At 35.0% G+C, this 23,154-nt stretch overlaps 1 protein-coding gene across 2 annotated transcripts in view; it reads left to right on the plus strand.

Annotated features, from left to right (window-relative positions):
• The first annotated feature begins 2,672 nt into the window (after nt 1-2,672).
• The window catches only part of LOC145240062 (protein inscuteable homolog), a 752,521-nt gene continuing 732,039 nt past the window's right edge, over nt 2,673-23,154 (plus strand). Inside the window, exon 1 of one of the 2 annotated variants that reach the window (XM_080103684.1) lies at nt 2,673-3,366. In XM_080103684.1, coding sequence (XP_079959810.1) covers nt 3,362-3,366 — 5 coding nt within the window. In that variant the 5' untranslated portion in view covers nt 2,673-3,361. The remainder of the gene's footprint in view (nt 3,367-23,154) is intronic. The other variant, XM_080103685.1, reaches the window with a different exon arrangement.

Raw genomic sequence — 23,154 nt, forward strand, 5'->3', positions numbered from 1 at the left:
TCTTTACATGGAGAGGTGGAGAATGCTTTTTCCGAAAGCCGTTCTTAACATGTGGAGGTGGGGGTATTCCGAAAGCCGTTCTTAACATTGGAAGGTGGGGGGGGGGTATTCCGAAAGAAATTACGTTGGATAAACGTTTGCATCGCGTAGACTTAACTACATGCTCACTATCCCATTTCATTGAAACAACAAAGATGACGGCCAATTCAAACTACTAGAAATTACGGTGCATAATACAGGTATTTATATCTCGAAAACTATTTGTCTGCGCTAATTTTCCCTGCGATATTCGTGTTCAGCATAGCCGAAAACCTTAAAAAGTTGTCGATTTATCGAAAAATGTAGAGGCGTCTTCAGTTGGCGTAACGGTGAATTTTGACCTAATTTTCTACCTAATCGATTTTCTTAATTTTTGTATATAATCATCTTAAATACGGCATTAAGAATTATTAACAAAATACAGTGCAGTATATAACACACTTGTATATAATGAAATAACATTATAAATAGCACCGTAAGACGGGGAAAATACCATAACTAGGGGCCGGTAAAGCATCGTATTCAACATCATAATATTATAAAAAAGAACAAAACAAAAAAACGTATCTTAGGGCCATCGTATCTGGGGGTTGTTGTTCTACTGTAATTTGTTTTTTAGGCACTTTTTCGTTTTGTTGGCTATAACGGAAAATGCCCTAAAATGTTATATTTCTATTTGGTGCAAAGACAGATTTCAACCTAAAAAAAAAAAGACAAAAATACAGAAAAAAAAAATCAGTAAATGTGCAGTTTAGCGGCGTAAATGATTTGACAGACAAAAAATTATAAAAACTATAAAATTATATAAAACACATGATTAGATCCAAATATAAAATCAGAAAAAAAAAAAATTAATTTTTATTATTTTTTCATCATTTTTATTTTCTTAATTTATGCACGACATTCGAGGCCGCCTTATTGTTGTTAAAATTAGGCTTTTCTAAGGTCAAATTTGGTCTTTTTTTTACGCTCTTTCATGAACTATGTTTTTGGCTGTCATATTTTTTGTCATAAAAGCGCGTAAAAAAGGCCAAATTTGGCCTTAAAAAGGCCAATCTGTCAAACCTAAAAAAGGTCAAAATTTAAAAGCAATACGGCGTTTACATTTAGTCTAATCCAAAAAGATAATAAAAAAAAAAATGAAATTTTTTTTCTTGTTTTATTTCAGTCTTGGGTCTAACAATGTGTTTTACTGCTTTCTATAAAAATAAATAATTTTAATAATTAATTTGTTTGTCAAATAATTTACGCCGCTAAACTACACATTTACCTAAAAAATCTTTAGGATGTACGTACCCGTCTCACGTAATGAAAACTGTTATATTCCAAAAATCACGTAAATCGACCAAGTTTTTTTTTTTTTTTAACTAAGAAGATCAAATTTATAACTAAGCGAGGTTATTTTGATTCGCCATGTTTAATAAATAAGTGAGAGACAACTCGATTCGAACTACCAATATCAAAATTAGCCTTGCAATGGATACAATTTGCTCTTATAAAAAATATGCGCGCGCTTGCGCACAGCAATGGTCACCACTTTTAACACAAGGAATTACATTAATATCCGGAAAACTACTTATTTGCAGAAATTAAAACGCGATATTCGTTTTCAGCATATCCAAAAACTTATATGTCGTCATTTTGAAGTAAAAGTTTACAAAAAAAAAAAAAAAATTTTGTATATAAAACGAAAACTAATCAATTTACCTAATTTTTGGTATATGACATTTTGGGTTTGTATTACTGTACACATAGATTCGAAAAAGTTGTCAAAAAACAAATATATAACAAATAAATGTTATCAAAGGCAAGATAAGTTACTTTTCTACCAAACTGGATATTTTTGTGTTTTTATTCAATGTAACATGTTTATTCAGCTCGAAAGACATGCAGTGTTTACCGATGTATTGAAAATTTCAAAATAACGCCTGACTCTCTATTTAACACCGTAAGTTTGGGAAAAGGTGTTATAAATAATAAACTAGACAAAATACTATTAAAAAACCACCGAATATATGTCAACTTATGTCACGGTAACATATATTGAGCGAATTTCTAACAATATATTGTCTAGTTTATTATTTATAACACCTTTTCCCGAACTTACCGTGTTAAAGAGAGAGTCGGGTGCCATTTTGAATTTTCCAATACATCGGTAAACACTGTATGGTTTTCGAGCTGAATAAACATGTTACATTGAATGAAAACACGAAAATTACATCCGGTTTGGTAGAAAAATAACTTATTTTGCCTTTGATGACATTTATTTTTTATATATTTGTTTTTTGACAACTTTTTCGAATCTATGTGTACAGTAAAACAAACTGGACATTTTTCCTTCTGTGACTGGTATGTACATCAATTTTTCTGTATATTTTTTTAAAATTAAGGTTGAATTCTGGATAAGAATCTTTCGTTTTATTTTTTTTTTAAATTGTAAGTTGTTATTTGTGAAAGTTGATAAACTGGGCCCCTTCCCCTGTTATATCAAAAAGTCAAACCATTATTTTTAAAATAAATCTGTCCATATTAAATATAACTTGACTTCCGTTAAAAAAACTTTTTCGCATCTCTGTATATTATTCCAATGTATTCAGTTGACAGTTTTGTAGTAGAAATAGTTGAAACCCGGCGATTTTCATCGTCGTGTACGTGTGTTGGTGCCAGTCGAGTAGAAAACCCTCGGCAAAAAGGGGGGGGGGAGGGTTCCTCGTTTTCTTAACGGAGGAGTAAAGGATGGAGGGAATAATATTCTATGGAGGTATATTTAAGAAAAGGCAAGAATTCAAGGTGCCCCCCTGCGTACACCCCTCTGTTTCTCTTTTGAGTATATAAGGCGAATGGAGACAGACTGAGCCCACTGTCAACGCATGTGCCGGCGACAACGGCCAATAATACCAATAATGTCGATTATTAGAGAGCTTATAGGTACGATATAAACTAGAGAAAGAAAAGAAATCCTGAGAGGTAATATAGCAGAGATTCTGTTTGGGCTGTGGAGAGGAAGAGAAAGGGGGGTGGTGGTCTTGAGAAGGAAGTGACAACACCAACGAAAGAAAGAAAGAAAGAAAGAAAAAAAAAAGAAGGCGACTTTTGCGCTCTTAAAAGACGCACTACCCGAAAACGAGTAAAATAACACGCACACACACACGCACGCACTGCTGATTAAAAAGAATAACTCGCAGACGGAATATATTTACGTTATTGGAGTCGAAGGAGAACGACGTGCCTACAAGGGCAAGGATTATTATTACTGTTCAAAAAAAGGGAGGAAAAAATTAAAAAAAAAACAACAAAAAAACGTGGTGGTGACCTGTCCAGCATGAAGTAAGTGTTTTTTTTTTTTTTATTATTTTTTTTTTAAATGCCTATGTTTATATTGATTCTTGTCCAACAAAATAATTACACAACAAAAACGTGCTGTTCACTGGTGCTACTGCATTTTGTAAACAGAAATTTACGTGTGCCTAAAACCGGCAAAATGAAACTCTCTTTCGCTCATGTTAAAAGCTGTCCATGTTTCGAATTTTTTTTTTTTTCGAACATTTTACTCTAACGCCGCAAGAAGACCGCAAGAACGTGTTCTTGATTTTAACGACGATTAAGGTGCTTATGCATTTTTGGTACCGCGCTATTTTAAAATAGTTTTTCAGGTTAAATTCAAGTTTCACGATATCTTTTTTTTTTTTTTTTTTTTTTTTTTTTTAAAACTTAATTGTTAGGTGGAAACACAGAATAGTTATAAAGCATCCTCCCCTCCGCCATGTTAAGAATAGCTTTCAAAATTATTTCAGCACGGTATCAAAACTGCACAAGTACCGTGATTAATAAAGATTTAATTAAGATTAATAATATTTGAAAAGATTGACATTGACATTAATGGCAATTATTTAACGGATATAAAATGAGTAAAAAAAAATGTTAATTACCCAAATACGTTTGTTTCGGGTTTGTATTACAATACGCAGAACTTCTGCGTTGTCAACAAAAACAAAAACAAAACAAAACTACAAAAACAAAACAAAAACAATATATAACAAATAAATGCTACCAAAGGCAAGATAAGTTACTTTTCTACCTAACTGGGTATGGTTCTAGTGTTTTTATTTAATGTAAAATGTTTGTTCGGTTCAAAAACGAGTAACGTTGATCGCTGCCGGATAATAAGAAAAGATGGCCGCGATATCTGTGGCAACTCGATAATGACTTCAAAATAAGAAATAAAATAAAATGTCATTTATTTGGGTATTTTTTTTTTTTTTACAACCTGCCCCAGCGTATTATAAACACCCCCAACCACCCCATGTTAAGAACGGCTTTCGGAATACCTCCCTATGTTAAGAACGACTTTCGAGGTTGGGGTGTTGATTTCGAAAGCCGTTCATAACATGGGGAGGTTGGGGTGTGAATAATACGCTGGGGCACGGCGTAAAAATTTACGTTTTTATTTGTTATATATAATTTTTATTTTATTTATTTATTTATTTTTTTGACAACTTTTCCGTACATCTGCATAGTAATCTGTATAGTTCTCTTCGCCTCCGCTCCCTTTTTTTTCAAAGCATATTTTACGATATTTTCAAAAATAAACAAACACTCTGAAAAAATGTGAACGAGGGGAGGGTTATCTAGAGTGCTCTTTCTTGGGGAGCTAGGTTTTCACTGTGGGGGGGGGGAAATCTTTCTTGTGCCTAACTCTGCCCTCGTGGGGAGGCAAGTAAATAGGAACTGCTATATATTATATATTGAGAGAGGAGGGTGCTTCTGACAGACCGTACGGAAATAATAACGTTATTGGTGTTTGTGCATTTATGTTACCGCGCTATTTTTAAAATAGTATTTTCAAGTTAAATTTAATGTTTACAATATTTTTGTCTAAATTGTTAGATGAAAGTACAGAATAGTTCCAAAACATACTCCCTTCCCCATGTTAAGAATGGTTTTCTGAATAACGTTATTTTAGCGAGGTAACACAGATGCACAACTGCCACGTTATTATTTATCCATTCTTATTATCGGGATGGGTACTCATGCACTTATTGATCCGTGCTGAAATAACGTTATTTAAAAAGCCATTCTTAACATGGGGAGGGCAAGATGTTTTGTACCTATTCTGTACTTTAACTTTACAATTGAATAATAAAAAAAATATATCATAACCCTTTAAGGTACTAGTGCAGAGAGTGATCCGGACGTAAACAATAACGTTATTATTTAAAAAGCCGTTCTTAACATGGGGAGGGTGTTTTGTACCTATTCTATACTTCAACCTTACAATTGAATAAAAAACATATCACAAATCTTTAAACTTAGAAATATGATTTAAAAAAAATAGCGCGGATCAGTAAGCGCATTTAGCCCATAGAGATGGGATTCTGTTAACTATTCTGTACTTTTCTCTAACAATAAAATTCCATATAAAAAACACGGTTTATAAACTGCAGAAGTACATTTTTTCCCCTGTTTTTTTAATCTCTTAAAACTTGCTTTGTTTTTTTTTTTATATAAGATAAGTGTGTTTGTATTACTGTACACATAGATTCGAAAAAGTTGTCAAAAAACAAATATATAACAAATAAATGTTATTAAAGGCAAGATAAGTTACTTTTCTGCCAAACTGGATATATTTTTTGTGTTTTTATTCAATGTAACATGTTTATTCAGCTCGAAAAGCATACAGTGTTTACCGATGTATTGGAACATTCAAGATGGCGTCTGATTCTCTCTTTAACACGGTAAGTTTTGGAAAAGGTGTTATAAATAAAAAACCGGATAAAATACTGTTAAAAACTCGCTCAATATATGTTACCGTGACGTAGGTTGACATATATTCGGCGGGTTTTTAATAGTATTTTGTATAGTTTTTTTTATTTATAACACCTTTTCCCAAACTTACGGTGTTAAAGAGGGTGTGAGACGCCATCTTGAATTTTCCAATACATCGGTAAACACTGTATGCTTTTCGAGCTGAATAAACATGTTACAATAAACACAAAAAATATATCCAGTTTGGTAGAAAAGTAACTTATCTTGCCTTTGATAACATTTATTTGTTATATATTTGTTTTTTGACAACTTTTTCGAATCTGTGTGTACAGTAATACAAACCCAGATAAGTCTACGTTCCCATGAACAATTGTATATTTTGGTAGAGTTCTGACAAGAGAATATTTTCATTATTTTGACTCTCGAGTATATATCTCAGTTAATATCTTGCATGTTTTTATATAGACTGAGTTCTCGATTGATTTACAGTGTGTCGGATATATACTCGAGAGTTAAACAATAAGAATATTCTCTTGTCGTAGCCCTAATAAATAACTTGCACTCTACCGTAATCGTATTCTCGAATAAGAGCTCTTTTTTTCTGTTAATTCCTAGTTTAGTCACGTAAATTTTCAAGTGAAATTGATTTCAGCATTATTTCCAGCAACTTTTATTTATCTTTTAACGCATTATGAAATAATCTGGCTGAGAAGGACTAAGGAGAGCTCAATTTTACCATTCTCTAGTTACATGGAGTTATGAATTGAAATTTTTGTCTTCCTTAGCTAACCTATTTCTCGACTTTTTTTTATGTTTTATAAAGATGGTCACTATATTTTTCCTCCGTGTAATTCCAGAGTTTCACGTGTACAACAACGCTCACTATGCCTTAACGGGGTTTGTATTACTGTACACATAGATTCGAAAAAGTTGTCACAAAACAAATATATAACAAATAAATGTTATCAAAGGCAAGATAAGTTACTTTTCTGCCAAACTGGATATATTTTTTGTGTTTTTATTCAATGTAACATGTTTATTCAGCTCGAAAAAGATACAATGTTTACCGATGTATTGGAAAATTCAAGATGGCGTCTGACTCTCTCTTTAACACGGTAAGTTCGGAAAAAGGTGTTATAAATAATAAACTAGACAAAATACTATTAAAAAAACACCGAATATATGTCAACCTATGTCACGGTAACATATATTGAGCGAGTTTTTAACAGTATTTTGTCTAGTTTTATATTTATAGCACCTTTTCCCAAACTTACCATGTTAAAGAGAAAGTCGGGTGCCATTTTAAATTTTCCAATACATCGGTAAACACTGCATGTTTTTCGAACTGAATAAACATGTTACATTGAATAAAAACACAAAAACTATATCCAGTTAGTTAGAAAAGTAACTTATCTTGCCTTTGATAACATTTATTTGTTATATATTTGTTTTTTGACAACTTTTTCGAATCTATGTGTACAGTAATACAAACCCGGAAAAAGTACTGTGGTGCTCTCTTTAGTACTAGATTTATCCGGTATTGAATGTGATGTCGAATTCCTTTAAAGAAAAAAAAAAAAAAAAAGTGAAGTTAAAAAAAAAAATGAATAAATAAAAACGGAAAGAAACCGAGACACGTGCATGCGAGTATTTTTTTTTTCTAAAAAAACAAAACAAAACAAAACAAATACTCTAGCTAAGATCTAAACTACGATAACCATTAGACTGGCTTGCCACGACTTCAAAGTGTTTTCAAACCCCGTAAAAAAGTTGACAAACGGATAAAAATCCGATGACTCCCAAGTATCAATTTTTCAATTTTCACCCCCTTAGTAGCCCAGGATGAAACCCGAGTAAAGTTTTCTGCATGTCTGAATACTCTATATATCAATACCAAGTTTCAAATATGTAAATAAAATATTCCTTGAGTAGGTTGCGAAGTGTCCTCGCGCACAGACACACATTCTCACTTTTCTATAGATTTTTAATTATTACGGTATATTTTGTTTATCGAATTCATGTAATCATGCATATATTCACATGATTTCGACTCGCGTAAAAAAGGTTGGGTTTGTTTTACTGTACACACAAATTCGAAAAAGTTGTCAAAAACAAATATATAACAAATAAATGTTATCAAAGGCAAGATAAGTTACTTTTCTACTTAAATGAATACTTTTTTTAGTGTTTATATTTAATGTAACACGTTTATTCAGCTCGAAAAACATACAGTGTTTACTGATGTATTGAAAACTTTAAAATGGCGCCCGACTCTCTCTTGAACACGGCAAGTTTGGGAAACTGGGTAAAAAATAAGAAACTATACAAAATACTGTTAGAAACCCACCGAATATATGTCAGCCTATGTCGCGGTAACATATTGAGCGTGTTTCTAACAATATTTTGTTTAGCATTTTTTTATTTTTAACTCAGTTTCCCAAACTTACCGTGTTTAATAGAGAGTCGGGCGCCATTTTAAAGTTTTCAATACATCGATAAACACTGTTGTTTGAGCTGAATAAACATGTTACATTAAATAAAAACACTAAAAAGTATCCAGTTAGGTAGAAAAGTAACTCCTCTTGCCTTTGATAACATTTATTTGTTATATATTTGTTTCTTTGACAACTTTTTCGAATCTGTGTGTAAACCCAAAAGGTTATAGTAAACACAAACCTATTTCTATATATATATTTAGATATGCGTATATATATTTGTTTACAACCTTTTGCCTAGCAAACTCCTGTGTCAGTTTTTGGTTTACAGATATAAAACTTCGAATATAGGGTATTCGAAACCATGCGAAACTTTATATTTGAGTTTTAGCCCGGGAAAAGTCGGCGCAAAAGTATGAAAATTAAAAATAATAATAAAAAAAAAAAGAATTTGGTAGGTGAAGGTCGAACGACGGTATTACGAATATGCATGAGTAACGTAATAGCTATTGGTTCATGTTTTAATTTTTAGCCTTGCAGCAAGCATGTCTTTATAGCTCCGGCATTAGCGTGAAAGGAAAAAGTAAATCGTAAACTAAACGCTTTGGTTTCGATTCTCAGTGGTGTCGGACAAGTCATTTAAGTTTTTAAAATTTTTTAAAACTTTAACTTATTATATATTGGGTCCAATGTAATATAATAAATACGAAATCTGGGGTCTGTATTACTGTACACATAGATTCGAAAAAGTTGTCAAAAAACAAATATATAACAAATAAATGTTATCAAAAGCAAGATAAGTTACTTTTCTACTAAACTGGATATATTTTTCGTGCTTTTATTCAATGTAACATGTTTATTCAGCTCGAAAACCATACAGTGTTTACCGATGTATTGGAAAATTCAAGATGGCGTCTGATTCTCTCTTTAACACGGTAAGTTTGGGAAAAGATGTTATAAATAAAAAACCGGATAAAATACTGTTAAAAACTCGCTCAATATGTTACCGTGACATAGGTTGACATATATTCGGCGGGTTTTTAATAGTATTTTGTATAGTTTTTTTTATTTATAACAACTTTTTCCAAACTTACGGTGTTAAAGAGGGTGTGAGACGCCATCTTGAATTTTCCAATACATCGGTAAACACTATGTTTTTCGAGCTGAATAAACATGTTACATTGAATAAAAACACAAAAAATATATCCAGTTTGGCAGAAAAGTATCTTATCTTACCTTTGATAACATTTATTTGTTATATATTTGTTTTTTGACAACTTTTTCGAATCTGTGTGTACAGTAATACAAACCCGAAATCTGGATTAATGAAAATATATTTAAGCGTATTTTACAATCGGGCAATTCCGGGCGTCCTGCCTGCTTGTTGTCGCATAAAATCAAAGCTCTTTGAAATCTCTTTAAATATTCATTTTAGTTTTTTTGAAACGAGTTGAAACTTGAAAACACAAATTGTATTAGTTTCGTCTATAACCATAACACAAGTAGTAAGTACTCGTGCAGTAAAAAATCCTTATTTTATCTGATTGAAATCCAACTTAAGGATGTTATCTCTGATCTTCAAATCAGCTGATTTAAAAAAAAAAATTTAACTTTTTTTTTTTTTTTTTTTTGTAAATGCAGTAGAACCCCGGGATACGGCATGAAAAATTAGTAACAAAATACAGTACACTAGATAATACACATGTATATAACATTTTAAATGACGTCGTAAAGCGGGGCAAATACCGTGACTAGGGTCCGGATAAACATCGTATTCTACAGCGTAACCTGAAAAAAAAAAACGTATCCTAGGGCCGTAGTATCTCGGGTTCTACTGTAGTTAGAAAGTTCCACCCTCATGTTAAGAATGAGTTTCTAAATTATAACGTTATTATTTAGAAACCAATCTATCTATATATATCTATAAAAGTGAACGTGCCTGTGTGTGTACATTTCCCTACGCAGTAACTCCCTCAATTTTCAGTCTACAGACTCGAAATTTGATATACAGGGTACTGAGATTTGGGAAAATCTTTGATCCGTTTTCGGCCAGAAATTTGGCTGTTAAGAGGCCCAAGTTCAACGATTAGACCTTTTAAAACTCTACCGAACTCCTCCGCCAATTTTGGGTCTAAACACTTGAAATTTTAGATATAGGCTCCTTGGACATGGATCTAACTTAATAACTTGATTTGAGCCCCAAACAGTGTTAAGGGGTCATAATAGGGGTCAAAGTTAAAAAAAATTGACCTCTGCGGTCTCTACCAAATTACTCAGACAATTTCTGGTCTAAACATTTGAAATTTTACATAAAGGGTATTCAAAGATAGAGCAAGCTTTTTAATTGGTTTGGATCGAAAATTTTTAGTTACCAATATATATGTATGTATGTATGTATGCATGTCTGCCTAAAACTTTCGACAGAGGCGACGGATTTTACCAAGATCAGTATCGTTTTGAAGTTCAACCTTTTAGACAACACATATCGAAAAATTGGCTAAAAACATTAATACCTTCACCCCATGCTAGTATTTAATATGTACGTGTGTGTCGAGGAGAGAGCTTGGTTAACTATTCTGCCCCCCCTCCTCCCTTTTATATCCAGTCGTGTTATATAATTTTAGGTCTTACAATTACTACAAAATTTAAAAAAACTACACCTTCGATATTCGTAAGGAAATGTTGATTGTATTTAAATTTCTCCCCGCCCCGCCCCTGCCCCCGCCCCGAACGTTGTTTTGTACTTCTACAGAAAAGAACCCATACATACACAAATATTTTCGATTTATGAATCAGACCGAAAATGGCAGTGGTCACCGAACAGTTATAAAATTTTAACACCCTTTTATCCAACTGGGCACTTGTGCAGTTTATGGACCGGGCTGATATAACATTAGAAAGGCATTCCTTACATAATACACTTTTATAAACAAGATGCCATAAAAATTGTATTAAACTTCCACAACTTGCACAAGCATGCCGAAGTAAAGTTGCGGTTGATACCCTTCCTCCTCAAGAGGTTTAATGTCGTCTGCCTTTTTTTTGTTTTACATTTGTTTTCGTGACTTTCGTATCGTAAACTGCTTCGGCCATTTCCGGGCTGTCCCGTAGGCGCAATCGGAAACGAATAGCGAGATATCGTGACACTATCTTGAAAACAAGGGAAATAACTCCAAATAATTAAAACTTGCCATTCTTAATGAGGACATGGAAAAAAAAAACTTTAATTCGCTTAAAAATAGCTTTATTTATAAAAATAGAACTACTGGATCAATTTACGTGAATTTTAGGAATACGATGTTTTCTTTCCGTCACGGGTATGGACGTCATACAGACTTTCTTTATTTGGGAATTCTAGGCAAACGCTGATGTTTTGCTAGCATTAAAATCATGAAACTTTGAAACCCCTTTCTCTTTATTATACGGCAAACAGAATAGCACTCGGTGAAAATGCACTGAGGGACCACCCGAAGTTTTACCTTTAAGAAGTTGATTACGGGGAGGTTGAAAATAAGAAAATGCCTTTCGAAATAAACACTCCCAACCTCCCCATGTTAAGAACGGCTTTCGGAATGAATACCCTTTGCAGGTTGGACGGCCAGGGCGCATTGACCGTCTTCGAGTGATCTCCCAGTGCACGTTCACCTAGCACTCTTATATAACTCTCGTTAAATTTAAACGTTTATTCTTTGAATATAATTAACCTGTGATAATATCAGCCTTTTATAGTGTTGAGCACTCTTAAGGGTTGGACTCTCGCTTAAAAATCTAAATAGCAATGTTTATATTGCTCTATGTATGATTGAGGACTTTTTAAAATTCTATTTTTAAAATTTATTTATTTTTTTCGGAATCCGAAACTTTATCACGACGACGACGACAACACGCCAACCTAGTAGTTTCCTCGCGAACTCTCGAATAACACCAAATATGTTTGTCTTGCCGGCCTCTCGAGGATAGACAGATGTGACACAATGTGGGCGTGTGGCCATTTCTTAAGGGCACATCTAGCCGGTAAAATATACGGTTATTTTGTCGGATTTTCAAAGTTAGACCCAAATAGCATTTAAGCTGACAAATCAAACTTTGCTATCGTATGAACATTTTTTTTTTCGTTTGCTATTGTTGTACCGTGTTATGGATAACGCCAAGTAGGTGCATGGAGTATTTAGCAATATAGAAAACAAAACGAAAACATGGCCAAACAACAAATATATATATAATGTAAATGTTAAAGATAAGTTGTTTGTGTTTTAACTTATTTTAATGCGTTTATTTACTTTGAAACACAAGTAGTGCCGAGTTTTAAGTTAGAACGAGAAAGTAATGTCACTAAATCGGGTTTGCGGATAATTTTGGGAAAAACAAGGCATTAAAAATGTTTCTTGTTCTTAGGACATAATTACATGAGGAGTCAATTCGTGTAAAAAATTCATTTTATTTTATCCACTGAAACTCGAGAAATGCACGATTAAAATGTGCAAACATTAAATAAGCAATAAAATCAACATGGCTGTCACTTGCAATTTTTGTAGACCAAGAAGCACCCTTTTGACCTTGCGATCAAAAACCAAGATCGAGTCAAACAGAACAAATAGACGGGACTCCGGGAATCTGTTTAGTTCATCTGTAATCCACAGGGTGTCCACAAAGTCTGGCTACTTAATGTAGTCAGACTTTGTGGACACCCTGTAAATTATGCAGCCAGACTTTGTGGACACCCTGTAAATAAATCGTGTGTGTGTCTCTCTCTCTCTCAAGATACTTTCAGACATATGGGTCAGAGACTTGGACAATATATAGAAAGCATCTCAAGTTATTAGAAACGTTTCACCAAAGTCGTATTCGAAGAATATTTGATATTAACTGGAGGACTCTAACGCCTGACACTTTGGTTTTTGAACGATAAAATAGTATTGAAATAAAAATCATTAAAAATCAGATGCGCTGGACTGACCATTTGGTTTAGATGGAGGACAAAAGACTTCGTAAACAACTGTTTTATGGCGAGAGAGATAGGGGTAAAAGTCTACAACATAAACCAAGAAAAAGGTTTAAGGATTCTCTGAAAAACAATTGAAAATACTTGAGATGGATGTACATAATTGGGAAGCCAAAGTGAATGATCGATCACAGTGGAGAAAAACCTTGAAAATTCTAAGATTTTTGAAGAGCAGCGTCTTGATTTTACTGTCTTAAAACGTGTTTTTAGAAAGCAGGACGAAAATATGATGTCGGAAATTGCAACAGGAACTGGAGTGCACTGCATGTGGCAGATACCTTTTGTCAAAAGCTGGTTTTGTAAATCATCTGAAATCACACACTCAAAGACAGGAACAACAGTCTTATGAGGAGGCTTTAAGCACATCCGGCAACACAAAGTTGTAATATTTGTGGTTTAATCTGCAAATCTAAAAGTGGCCTGACACGACATTCGCGGATTCACAATATTATCGTGCGATCACCTTTACAAGAAGGAAAGTTTTTATCTCACATATGTGTATTTGCAAGTAGGACTAAAGCCGAGTTTAAAAAAAATCACCTACGTGCACACAGCCACACAACGCTTAACTGAAGAGATGGCAAACTTCTGTCAAGAAGTAGCAATCATGTAACGGGTAAGTGAACTAGTTTCTGCTGAAGCTACGTTGCTTATGTCACTGTAAAGACGGAATTCTCACCAACATTTAATCGCTTTTTTGTTACTGGTAGCCAAGCCTCCTATATAAAAGATATCAAAGAAATTGCAAACTTTTCAAGATGGCGGCTAAATAAACAGTAAACAAATTTACAAAACGTCTAATTTAGTACGAAATAACAAAGTGAAAAATAAGTACGGTTTTTTTGTGTTTCTTGTTTATTTGCTTTTTAAACACCGTATTCAACACAGAACATTTCTTGCAAAGTCGCAAACCACGTTACGCAGATGCATTGAGGACATTGCCAAGACTGCTGCACAGAAAGTGGACTCTCTCTCTTTATCGTGCTAGAAAGTTACTTGCCCCCCTGAGAGTATTCTGCACCTCTACAAGGCCACCATTCGCCCATGTATGGAGTATTGTTGTTACATTTGGGCTGGTACATCTGCTACTAGTCTTTTCCTCCTAGATAGGGTTCAAGGGTCACCAACCTAATAGGTCACGAAGTGTCAGCTAGGCTTCAACCTCTGTCCCATCGCCGAAATGGTGCACAACTCTGCTTGTTTTACAAGTATTTTAATGGTAGGTGCTCTGAACTACATGCCCTTGTACCTCATCGACGTAAATACCCTTGACAAGCAACAAAATCCCACCCCTACACAGTCGAGATCCCCAGATGCCAGAAAGCCGTCTACTCTAATAGCTTCTTCCATAGGACTGCTCGACATTGGAATTTCCTTCTGGATCCTTGCTTTCCTGACTGTACTGACATGCAGAAGTTCAAGTGTAATGTAAACAGATATCTTGCTGCTCAACTCCCTACATAGTATCTTTGCAAATTATGTTCCCGATAGTAGACTCCTACATTAAAGTGGCACTGTGCCTTGTTTGTGGTGAAAATGCAATTAAAAAAAGATACTTTGCCAACTGTACAGAGTGGAACGATAAAATTGTCGCCCTAAAGAAAACAACACTACAGCTTTATTTAAAAACTTTTATTAAAAAAATCAATTCAAGTAACTTGATTGTGTAGTAGAGCTGACATCTATTCAATGTAGCCATCTTCAGCCTTAATTATCGCCTTGATAGGGTCCGGAACTGGGAGCATGCCTTTTCCACATGTGCCGGCGAATGCTCGGTGGATGGCGGCGATCATTCTGGCTTTGGTGTTATGGGAGGTCATGTTGGTGATGTTCTCGACGTATGACCAAACGAAGTAGTTCGGCGGGTTCAGGTCGGGGGAGGAGGGAACCAGTGGGAGAAGGGTACAAAGTCGTAGCACTCCTTCTGAAGCCAAGCCTGTGTCTCTTTGGACTTGTGTGCTGGTGACGAGTCCTGCTGCCACACCCAGCGTCTGCCAGCGGTCATCTGATTGCACCAGGAGATCACCACACTCTTCAGCACATCCAGGTACACTTTGGTGTTGACCTTCAAGCCGATTTTGAAGATGTAAGGTTGCATGGTGTGGCCCTAACTTGAAACCGCACCAAAGACCATAACCCTAGTCGGAAACTTTGTTTTCTTCACCCTAGGCACACCCTCAAGCGTTGAACTGTCTGGATTTGCATTTTGAGGGTGCTGGCAATGGTCCTGTTCTAATAACTTGAATTGATAGAGAGCATGAGTTGTACAGCGGCACATCTCCGATTTCACTCGTTGAACATTGTGTCACTTTCACACATGATAGAAGACTCCTATCGCCCTGCCACTAGTAGATAGTCTGCAACTAAAAAAAAAAAAAACGTTTTTCATCAAACGGATATGGAATCATGTCGCCTTTTTTATGGTTCCGTCCTGTACATTCGATCCCTTTTACCATTCTTATTGAAACGTTTTATTGCAAATGCGCCGTATTTTTGCTCCGTTAGATGCACGTTGGTACTAGTGCTGTTGCTAAACATTATTTATTCTGAATTAATCGGATGATAATTATTGGCACTTGTTTTCCCGATATCTTTCTGGTTGGAATCTATTCTAGAAACATAGCGGATGAGAATGACCACGTGAAACTTACCGTTCCCAAGTGAAAATATTTCTGTAGAATGAACTGGATTCGAACTTGGCAAGCCCAGGTTGTCAGTTTGTGTCTTTAACCACTGAGCCACTGTCGCCTTTCTGATGTTGCTATTCACTATTTCCTGTGGTAAATAGTTATCTACAATCAAAATGTAGCACATGCCAAACAACTATCACAGTGAAACACATCCTTATGGAATGTGACACATTAAAGAACGTTAGCAAGTCTTTCTTCAAAAGTTAAGATGCAAAATTTATTTGAATAAAATATCTTCTTGATGCCATAAGAGAAGACTTGTTGGCTTTCAGGCCAAGATCAAAGCTCAGGTTCCTTTACAAACCAGAGCACAACGGGCGGTCCCTCAACTAGACGGGGTTGGGCGGTTCTTACTAACCACTTTTGTATTTTTTCTTCCTCTTCCCTCGACACAAATGAACTATTGTACCATTATTGTTATCTTTTTTGTTTTTACACGTAAATAAAAAATATTTTAAACAATTGGGTGTTAAGTAGGACGTCCCCCAGTATGAAAGAGTGAATGCGGTATTATGGTGAAAGAAGATACTAGCTAAGAGAAACCTTTGTTTAGTTCTGGAGAGGATGACCAACGACTCCCAATCCTCACCCTTTTGAGTTGGCCTTGTACCTAAGTTTTTTGTTCAGTTTGAACTTACATGGTAATTTTGGCCTGAATAAATGATTTAATGTCTCAAATATAGTATCCGTTCTGCAGATGCTGCGCTTTAATTCTTGTTCTCTCTCAGTGGAAGAGAAATCCTTCACGACTGAGACCATTTTTGTTTTTGTTCCTTTTCTTCATGTTAAAAAAACGACCCTGGTGTCCCGTGGCGAGACAAAGTAAATAGGAATACTAATATTGGAAATCGTTAAATTGCCGAAAGAGATAAAAATATGTCCTAAGATGTGAATCAAGAAAAATAATCCGGACGAATAACATAACTGACCTTAAATAACCCAGGAGAGACGTTGCGAGCCTGTCTTTGTTTTATCGTTACTTCCATGACAAGTGATCGTCTGAGCTCCAATTCCTGGTCCCCCTCCAATCTTTCACGATAAACACCCGTCTAGCTGAATCCACTGTCAAAAATTTTCCCCACTCTTTATCTGTGCCAAAACCAAAACGTAGATTCCATGAACAAAGCTTCTTTCTTAGAAGTGCACGCCCGTGGAACTCTATTCCGTTTGCCTGTTTTCCATCTGACTACAACCTGGATGTCTTCAAGTCCAACATAAACAAATTCCTGATGAACCGCCCCCTTAAGACACTTTATCAAATCTCAACACTAACGTATTGTACACGCAATAACCCTTATCCCCGAGAGGCTTCCGGGCCTTGATAAGTGGTGACCACCTTTGTAAAAAAAAAAAAAAAAAAAAAAAAAAAAAATACAAAACAAAGGTTGATAAGTAAAAACAAAAAACAAAACCAAAAAAACTTAAGGCAATTTACACAGTGTACATTTAAAAAACAAGTACAGGACATCTGTGGTCATTTTCATATGTACATTGGCATGGAAAATCTATTTCTGGCTTTTTTTCGAATTAGGTATAGATTTTTCGTTTGTTTGTTTGTTTGTTTGTTTTTTTGCTTGTTTTGTTTTTTGTGCCCCCCTCCTCCCTTGACAAAAGGAGGGTGGACCAGTAAATTCACCCTTCTCCGTTCGTCCGTTGGTCCGTCCGCACTTTTCTCAATCACTACTGCTTGGAATTTTTTTTAAATTTTGGACAAACATTAAACATGAGTAAAAAAAAAAAAAATAAAATAAAAATAACGGAACGGATTTTCCTGGAAAACTCTGGTTGCTCCCTAGAGGTGCGTTTTCGGGTTAAAATGGCTAAAATTGACACTTTTGTGCTTATTAAAAAAATGATTTCTAGGATTTTTATAAAACTTTCTGAAAAGCTGTAACTAATTTCTATATAATTTTGTTTGTCTATACTTCGCGATAACTCCTGAGTGTGCCCCAGGGGCTCTTTTAGGGCTAATAAAAACACTCCATCTGTGGGACTATTTGTCCGTATTTGTCCAAAATTTTCTGTGTATGTCTATTTAGCAGTTTTGCATGGTGCTTAACTGAAATTTAAATATCTTAAGGCCTTCGGGACTTTTGGGGCTAAAGGAGAGAAGGGCAAACGATAGACTTAGTCATTTCTTTTTTGCATGGTGCACAACACAAATTTACATACGTTAAGGCCTAAAACTGCACTGTTTGTTTATTTTCACCAGGATTTGACGTCCCCTGGGGACTTGTGAGGTTAAATATGGGTGGGGGCAAATGCAAATGCTGAACTTAGTCATTTTTTTTTATTCCTCGTTCACTGTGCACTCACGGGAGACTATGCATGCTTCGCTTGTTTTAAAAATGTTTTTATATTGTTCTTCTGCAGAATTGTCACTTTCGAGAATTTTGCAGAGAAGTCTTTTTAGATTAAAACAGTAGATTTATTGTCGCGACTAATGGTAATTTTGTTTATCTAAATTGAATAAAATATTACATTGTTTACAACGTACGCGTTAGCCTCCAGCGGCAGTAGATTCCAATAAGTTTTTCTTATGCAAAGTTCAAGTTTGTCATGTGTTTTTGTAACGATACGTAGTGACGTAACTAAAACCTATTCCGTATTGATCAACTAACAGTTTTTTTAGTATTGCGATCACCACGTACGAAGGCTAAGAACTATGAACAGAATTCACTAATCAATTTTTGAAAACTATGCAGTATTTCTGTTTTCCTCTGATTGAAATTCACTAAAGTAGATGATAAACGACATTCTAATATGATCATTATTACTGTTCTCATTATTGCTAGCAGGACTCGAGAAAATTCAACGGAATGAGAAATATATTTAACCAAGAAATATGTTTTGATGAAGCAGATGTTTTTCTGGATCGCGCAAAAGATTATTAAGTACTCTTGCATAATTTGACGCGAATTCTCGTGAATTCCCGTCAAACATGGATCGGGCGAGACCGGCAATCATCGGTGTCAGCCGAGCGTTGTTCAAATGTTGAAACGCTAACTCGACTTTTTATTTTATTTAAAAATTTTTTTTTCTGTTATGTTTTTAGTAATTTTTAAGGTGATATTAAGGGGGGCGGGGGTGACTTTTTATTTTGTGATTTGTTACGTATTTATTATTTATTTTAATTGAACTTTTGGGAGTGTGATTAGCCAATGAAAAAGCGCTATCTAAATCGAAGCAGACGACATTCGAATTGAAAGAAATCGACTAAACAAAAAACAAAAAACAAAACAAAAAAAACAAACAAAAAAAAAAAAATAAACCCTAACAATTATATGGTTAAAAAATTTTTTCTTGGAGAAAAAAAACAAACTTTCTGTTGATAAATATTTTTGAAAAAAAAAAAAAAAAAAATACTTAAATTAAACAAACATATTTTCATTTTTCAAGGTAGTTTTTTTGTTGTTGTTATTTTTGCTTATTTGTATTTCCCCCCCCCCCATTAATCTGCGTCTGTTATGACGCTCGGCTGACACCAATAATTGCCGGTCTCGCCCGATCCATGCTTGACAGGAATTCACGAGAATTCGGGTCAAATTATGCAAGAGTACCGATTATTATTTTTATTTATTTTATTTTTTTTTTGGTGGGGACAGAAAAAAAAAAAAAAAACAATACTCAGCAAATGAGTTTATTAACATTTCTATGAAAATAGTGTCCATTGTTTTTTAAAAATAGAATTCACCCAAACGAGAAATTAATAAGCACTTACAAATTATCAGAAAATAATATTGTTCTACATGTGTCGGTTGGCACTAATCCTATTCGTGTTTAACTGGCTTCCTCCAAAGGTGGAAGTTTCATGGGAGTGTGGAATTCACAAGCGGTCCCCAGTCGCATATATATCCTCGTTAGGGGAGATGACGACGTTAGGTTTTTGCTCCTCTTGCAGGGAGGTGTCGAGTCGTCCTAAATAAAACGCCTGGAATTCCCAAATTGGTCACCCATTTTAGTACTAACCAGGCTCAACGTTGCTTAACTTTGGTGATTTGACGGGAACGGGTGTATCAATGTGATCATGCCGTATATATTGTTCTCCATAGTTAAACACAAATAATAAAATCACATTATACACAGATAATGTTCTATTTTTTTGCCGTTTCTTTCGAGTGCTCTCTTTTGTACGTAACGTTTCGCTGACTCCTTTCTTTGAAGAACCGCTGCGCATCGAAATTACTAAACGTTCCTCTCACGCCATTATAACAATGATCATGTTGTTATAGTGACGCTCGAAAACGAGGCTACATCAAAGGGAGGTCATTCTCATATTCTTGTCCAGGGCTGCTAGATTTGCCTTTTTGGTCCTGGATCTGACCTTAAACTATATCCGATCGTAAGGCCCCAGCTTGCGGGATTTGGGGAGTGTGGAGCCACCCCTTAATTGCCATTGCTCCCAGGTCCACTCTGACCCAGAGTGGTAATACCTGTTAGGGTCCCAACTATGGGTTAAATAGAAACCGACTTGGAAAAAAAGAAGCAAAACAGATATATTCTATTAAAAATTTTTTCTTCACAATCACTTGGTCGGCATTAAATGACCTAAAAAGGGTTGATATGCCGTAAAACAACCAACCATTTCCCAGAAGGTACATACAGCGCCTAGCCTTCCAAAATGGTCACCCATCTAGTACTGGCCAGGCTCGTTGCTTAACTTCGGTGATCCGGCGAGAACCAGTGTGTCAACATGATGGTGCTGTACTGTATGTACCTACCGGGGAGGTTGGGCGTGGGGCCAGTACCCTCACCCCGTAAAAGAACTCAGTCGCTACAAAAGCATCTACAAAGTTGTAGATGGCATATGCCCCTTAGGGGCTCAAGGCTATGGATGGAACTAACCATTTGCCTTTTTAAAGCCAAACTTCACAAATTTGTCCTATTTTTGAAGCAGTTTGGCCTTGGAAAATTGCCTTTGCGCTTTTTAAAAGCGCAAGGAAGGGACAAACAGATGTATGGATTAGGCCATTGTATGCGAATGTGATTTTTTTTTTAATATTGTAGGTAGGGTGAGGATTGTAGATAAAACAAACAAAAAACTGCACGTATCAGATCTTAAGGTTGAAAATCCGACTTTTGAATGTGTTTAATTTTTCATTTTTTGCAGTGAAATTCGTTGAAAATGTTAATAATTATCAGTCTTTCAAATTAGCTATATATATATATATATATAGCTTAATTCAAAAGGAAAAGAGAAAGTTCAATTCCACAAAGGAGACTTATCCCTAATGAACCTTGCGCTAGATGCCGCATCTTCTCCATGCTACCTAGCACCTTCTCTACTCTTCTGATGAGAAGGATTAGGCTTCGAAATGCCCTGGCGTAAAGATTCCCTTCTATCCCCCAAATTTTGTCTGTATTCCATTATTAAATAAATGATCCATTCTATATCTACCAATATATAGTTTTGTGTCTTCATTTCATACTCTTGTTGTCCCACTATATATATATATATATATATATATATATATATATATATATTCATTATCTTTACTTAAAACACTGTAAAATCTTTGAAAAATAAATAAATTTTCTTTTAGTGATCCTAATATTGCTAACATGCCATTATATAGAAAATGTTTTGAAGAATTGATACAAAAAAAAGTCGATAAATAACTGCGCATTTTGCTAAAAAATACGATGATTTCTTTTGGCAATTTGCTGTTACGTGAACTTACCTTATTTATGGTAGACCATACGTATGTACTTACATATTTACGTACATACATTTAAACAGACAAGTGAGATTTATATTATAGATTTTTTTTTTTTTTTTTTTTTTGTGAAGCGTTAAAGAATTGTTAATGCAACACTTGTGAAGTTACGGCAAGTCAACGTGTTTATCACGTTATGGGCTAACGTTGCGGGGAGTCAATAAAACATTTTAAGACAACGTGTTCGCAAGCGGTAATATGCGTACAGCGTAATTTTTCATAGCTGAGAAAAGAAGGCTGCACAAATCGAACCACATGTGCTCATTGTATGGTTATGCAATGAAAAACGAATCGAGTTTATTTTTACAGAACGAATAATTGAGACTGAGAAAGTGAGGCATGGCATCAACAGTTCAAAGAAAAACTAACGAATTTCATACGAGAACATACAATTAGGAATTTCTGTAGCAAACACAGAAACATATCCACTTTATTGTAAAGTTGTAACTCACCGAAGAAAAAAAATGTGTGTACGTCCAGCTAAAAAAAAAAAAAAAATGCAAACAAACACAAAGTTGGCATTTTTTTTTTCGACGTAACTCCCCCGATATCTAATATTAAAAACAAAATTATTAGGGGTGAAATGATCATTAATATTATTTTATGTTATGACATATACATATCTTTTTAATATTATTTCGTAGCCTTTTTTTTCTAGCCACTAACCAAAAGGAAGTAACTAATTTTTTTTTTCAGTTATTTCCTTTACGCCAACTGTGTGTGCGAGTGTCTCTTTTTCTAGAGAGAGGAGGTTAGAAGGTTGGTACGCACAATATCTGGGTAGCCCTGATAGTTAGAAATAAACTAGTTTTACTTCTATTACACACACACACACACACACACACACACACACACACACACACACACACACACACACACACACACACACACACACACACACACACACACACACACACACACACACACACACACACACACACACACACACACACACACACACACACACACACACACACACACACACACACACACACACACACACACACACACACACACACACACACACACACACACACACACACACACACACACACACACACACACACACACACACACACACACACACACACACACACACACACACACACACACACACACACACACACACACACACACACACACACACACACACACACACACACACACACACACACACACACACACACACACACACACACACACACACACACACACACACACACACACACACACACACACACACACACACACACACTATTATTTTTAATTTTTTTTTTTTTTTTTTTTTTTTTTCCGGATATTACAATTGTTTCGACATCAACCAGACAATTTTAAATTTTATGTTATTTAAATATTTCGTAGTGATCATCTCATCATATATATATATATATATATATATATGACTACCCGTGACCCGTTGGGTCAGTGTGTTATATTAGCTATGGAATTCATGTATGAGCGTGACACTTGTGACGTAAAGAAAATAGTTTTTGTGACATAACAGA

This window comes from Euprymna scolopes, chromosome 19 (assembly GCF_053919585.1).
Source record: "Euprymna scolopes isolate OS-2025 chromosome 19, ASM5391958v1, whole genome shotgun sequence".
Lineage (NCBI taxonomy): Eukaryota > Metazoa > Mollusca > Cephalopoda > Sepiida > Sepiolidae > Euprymna > Euprymna scolopes.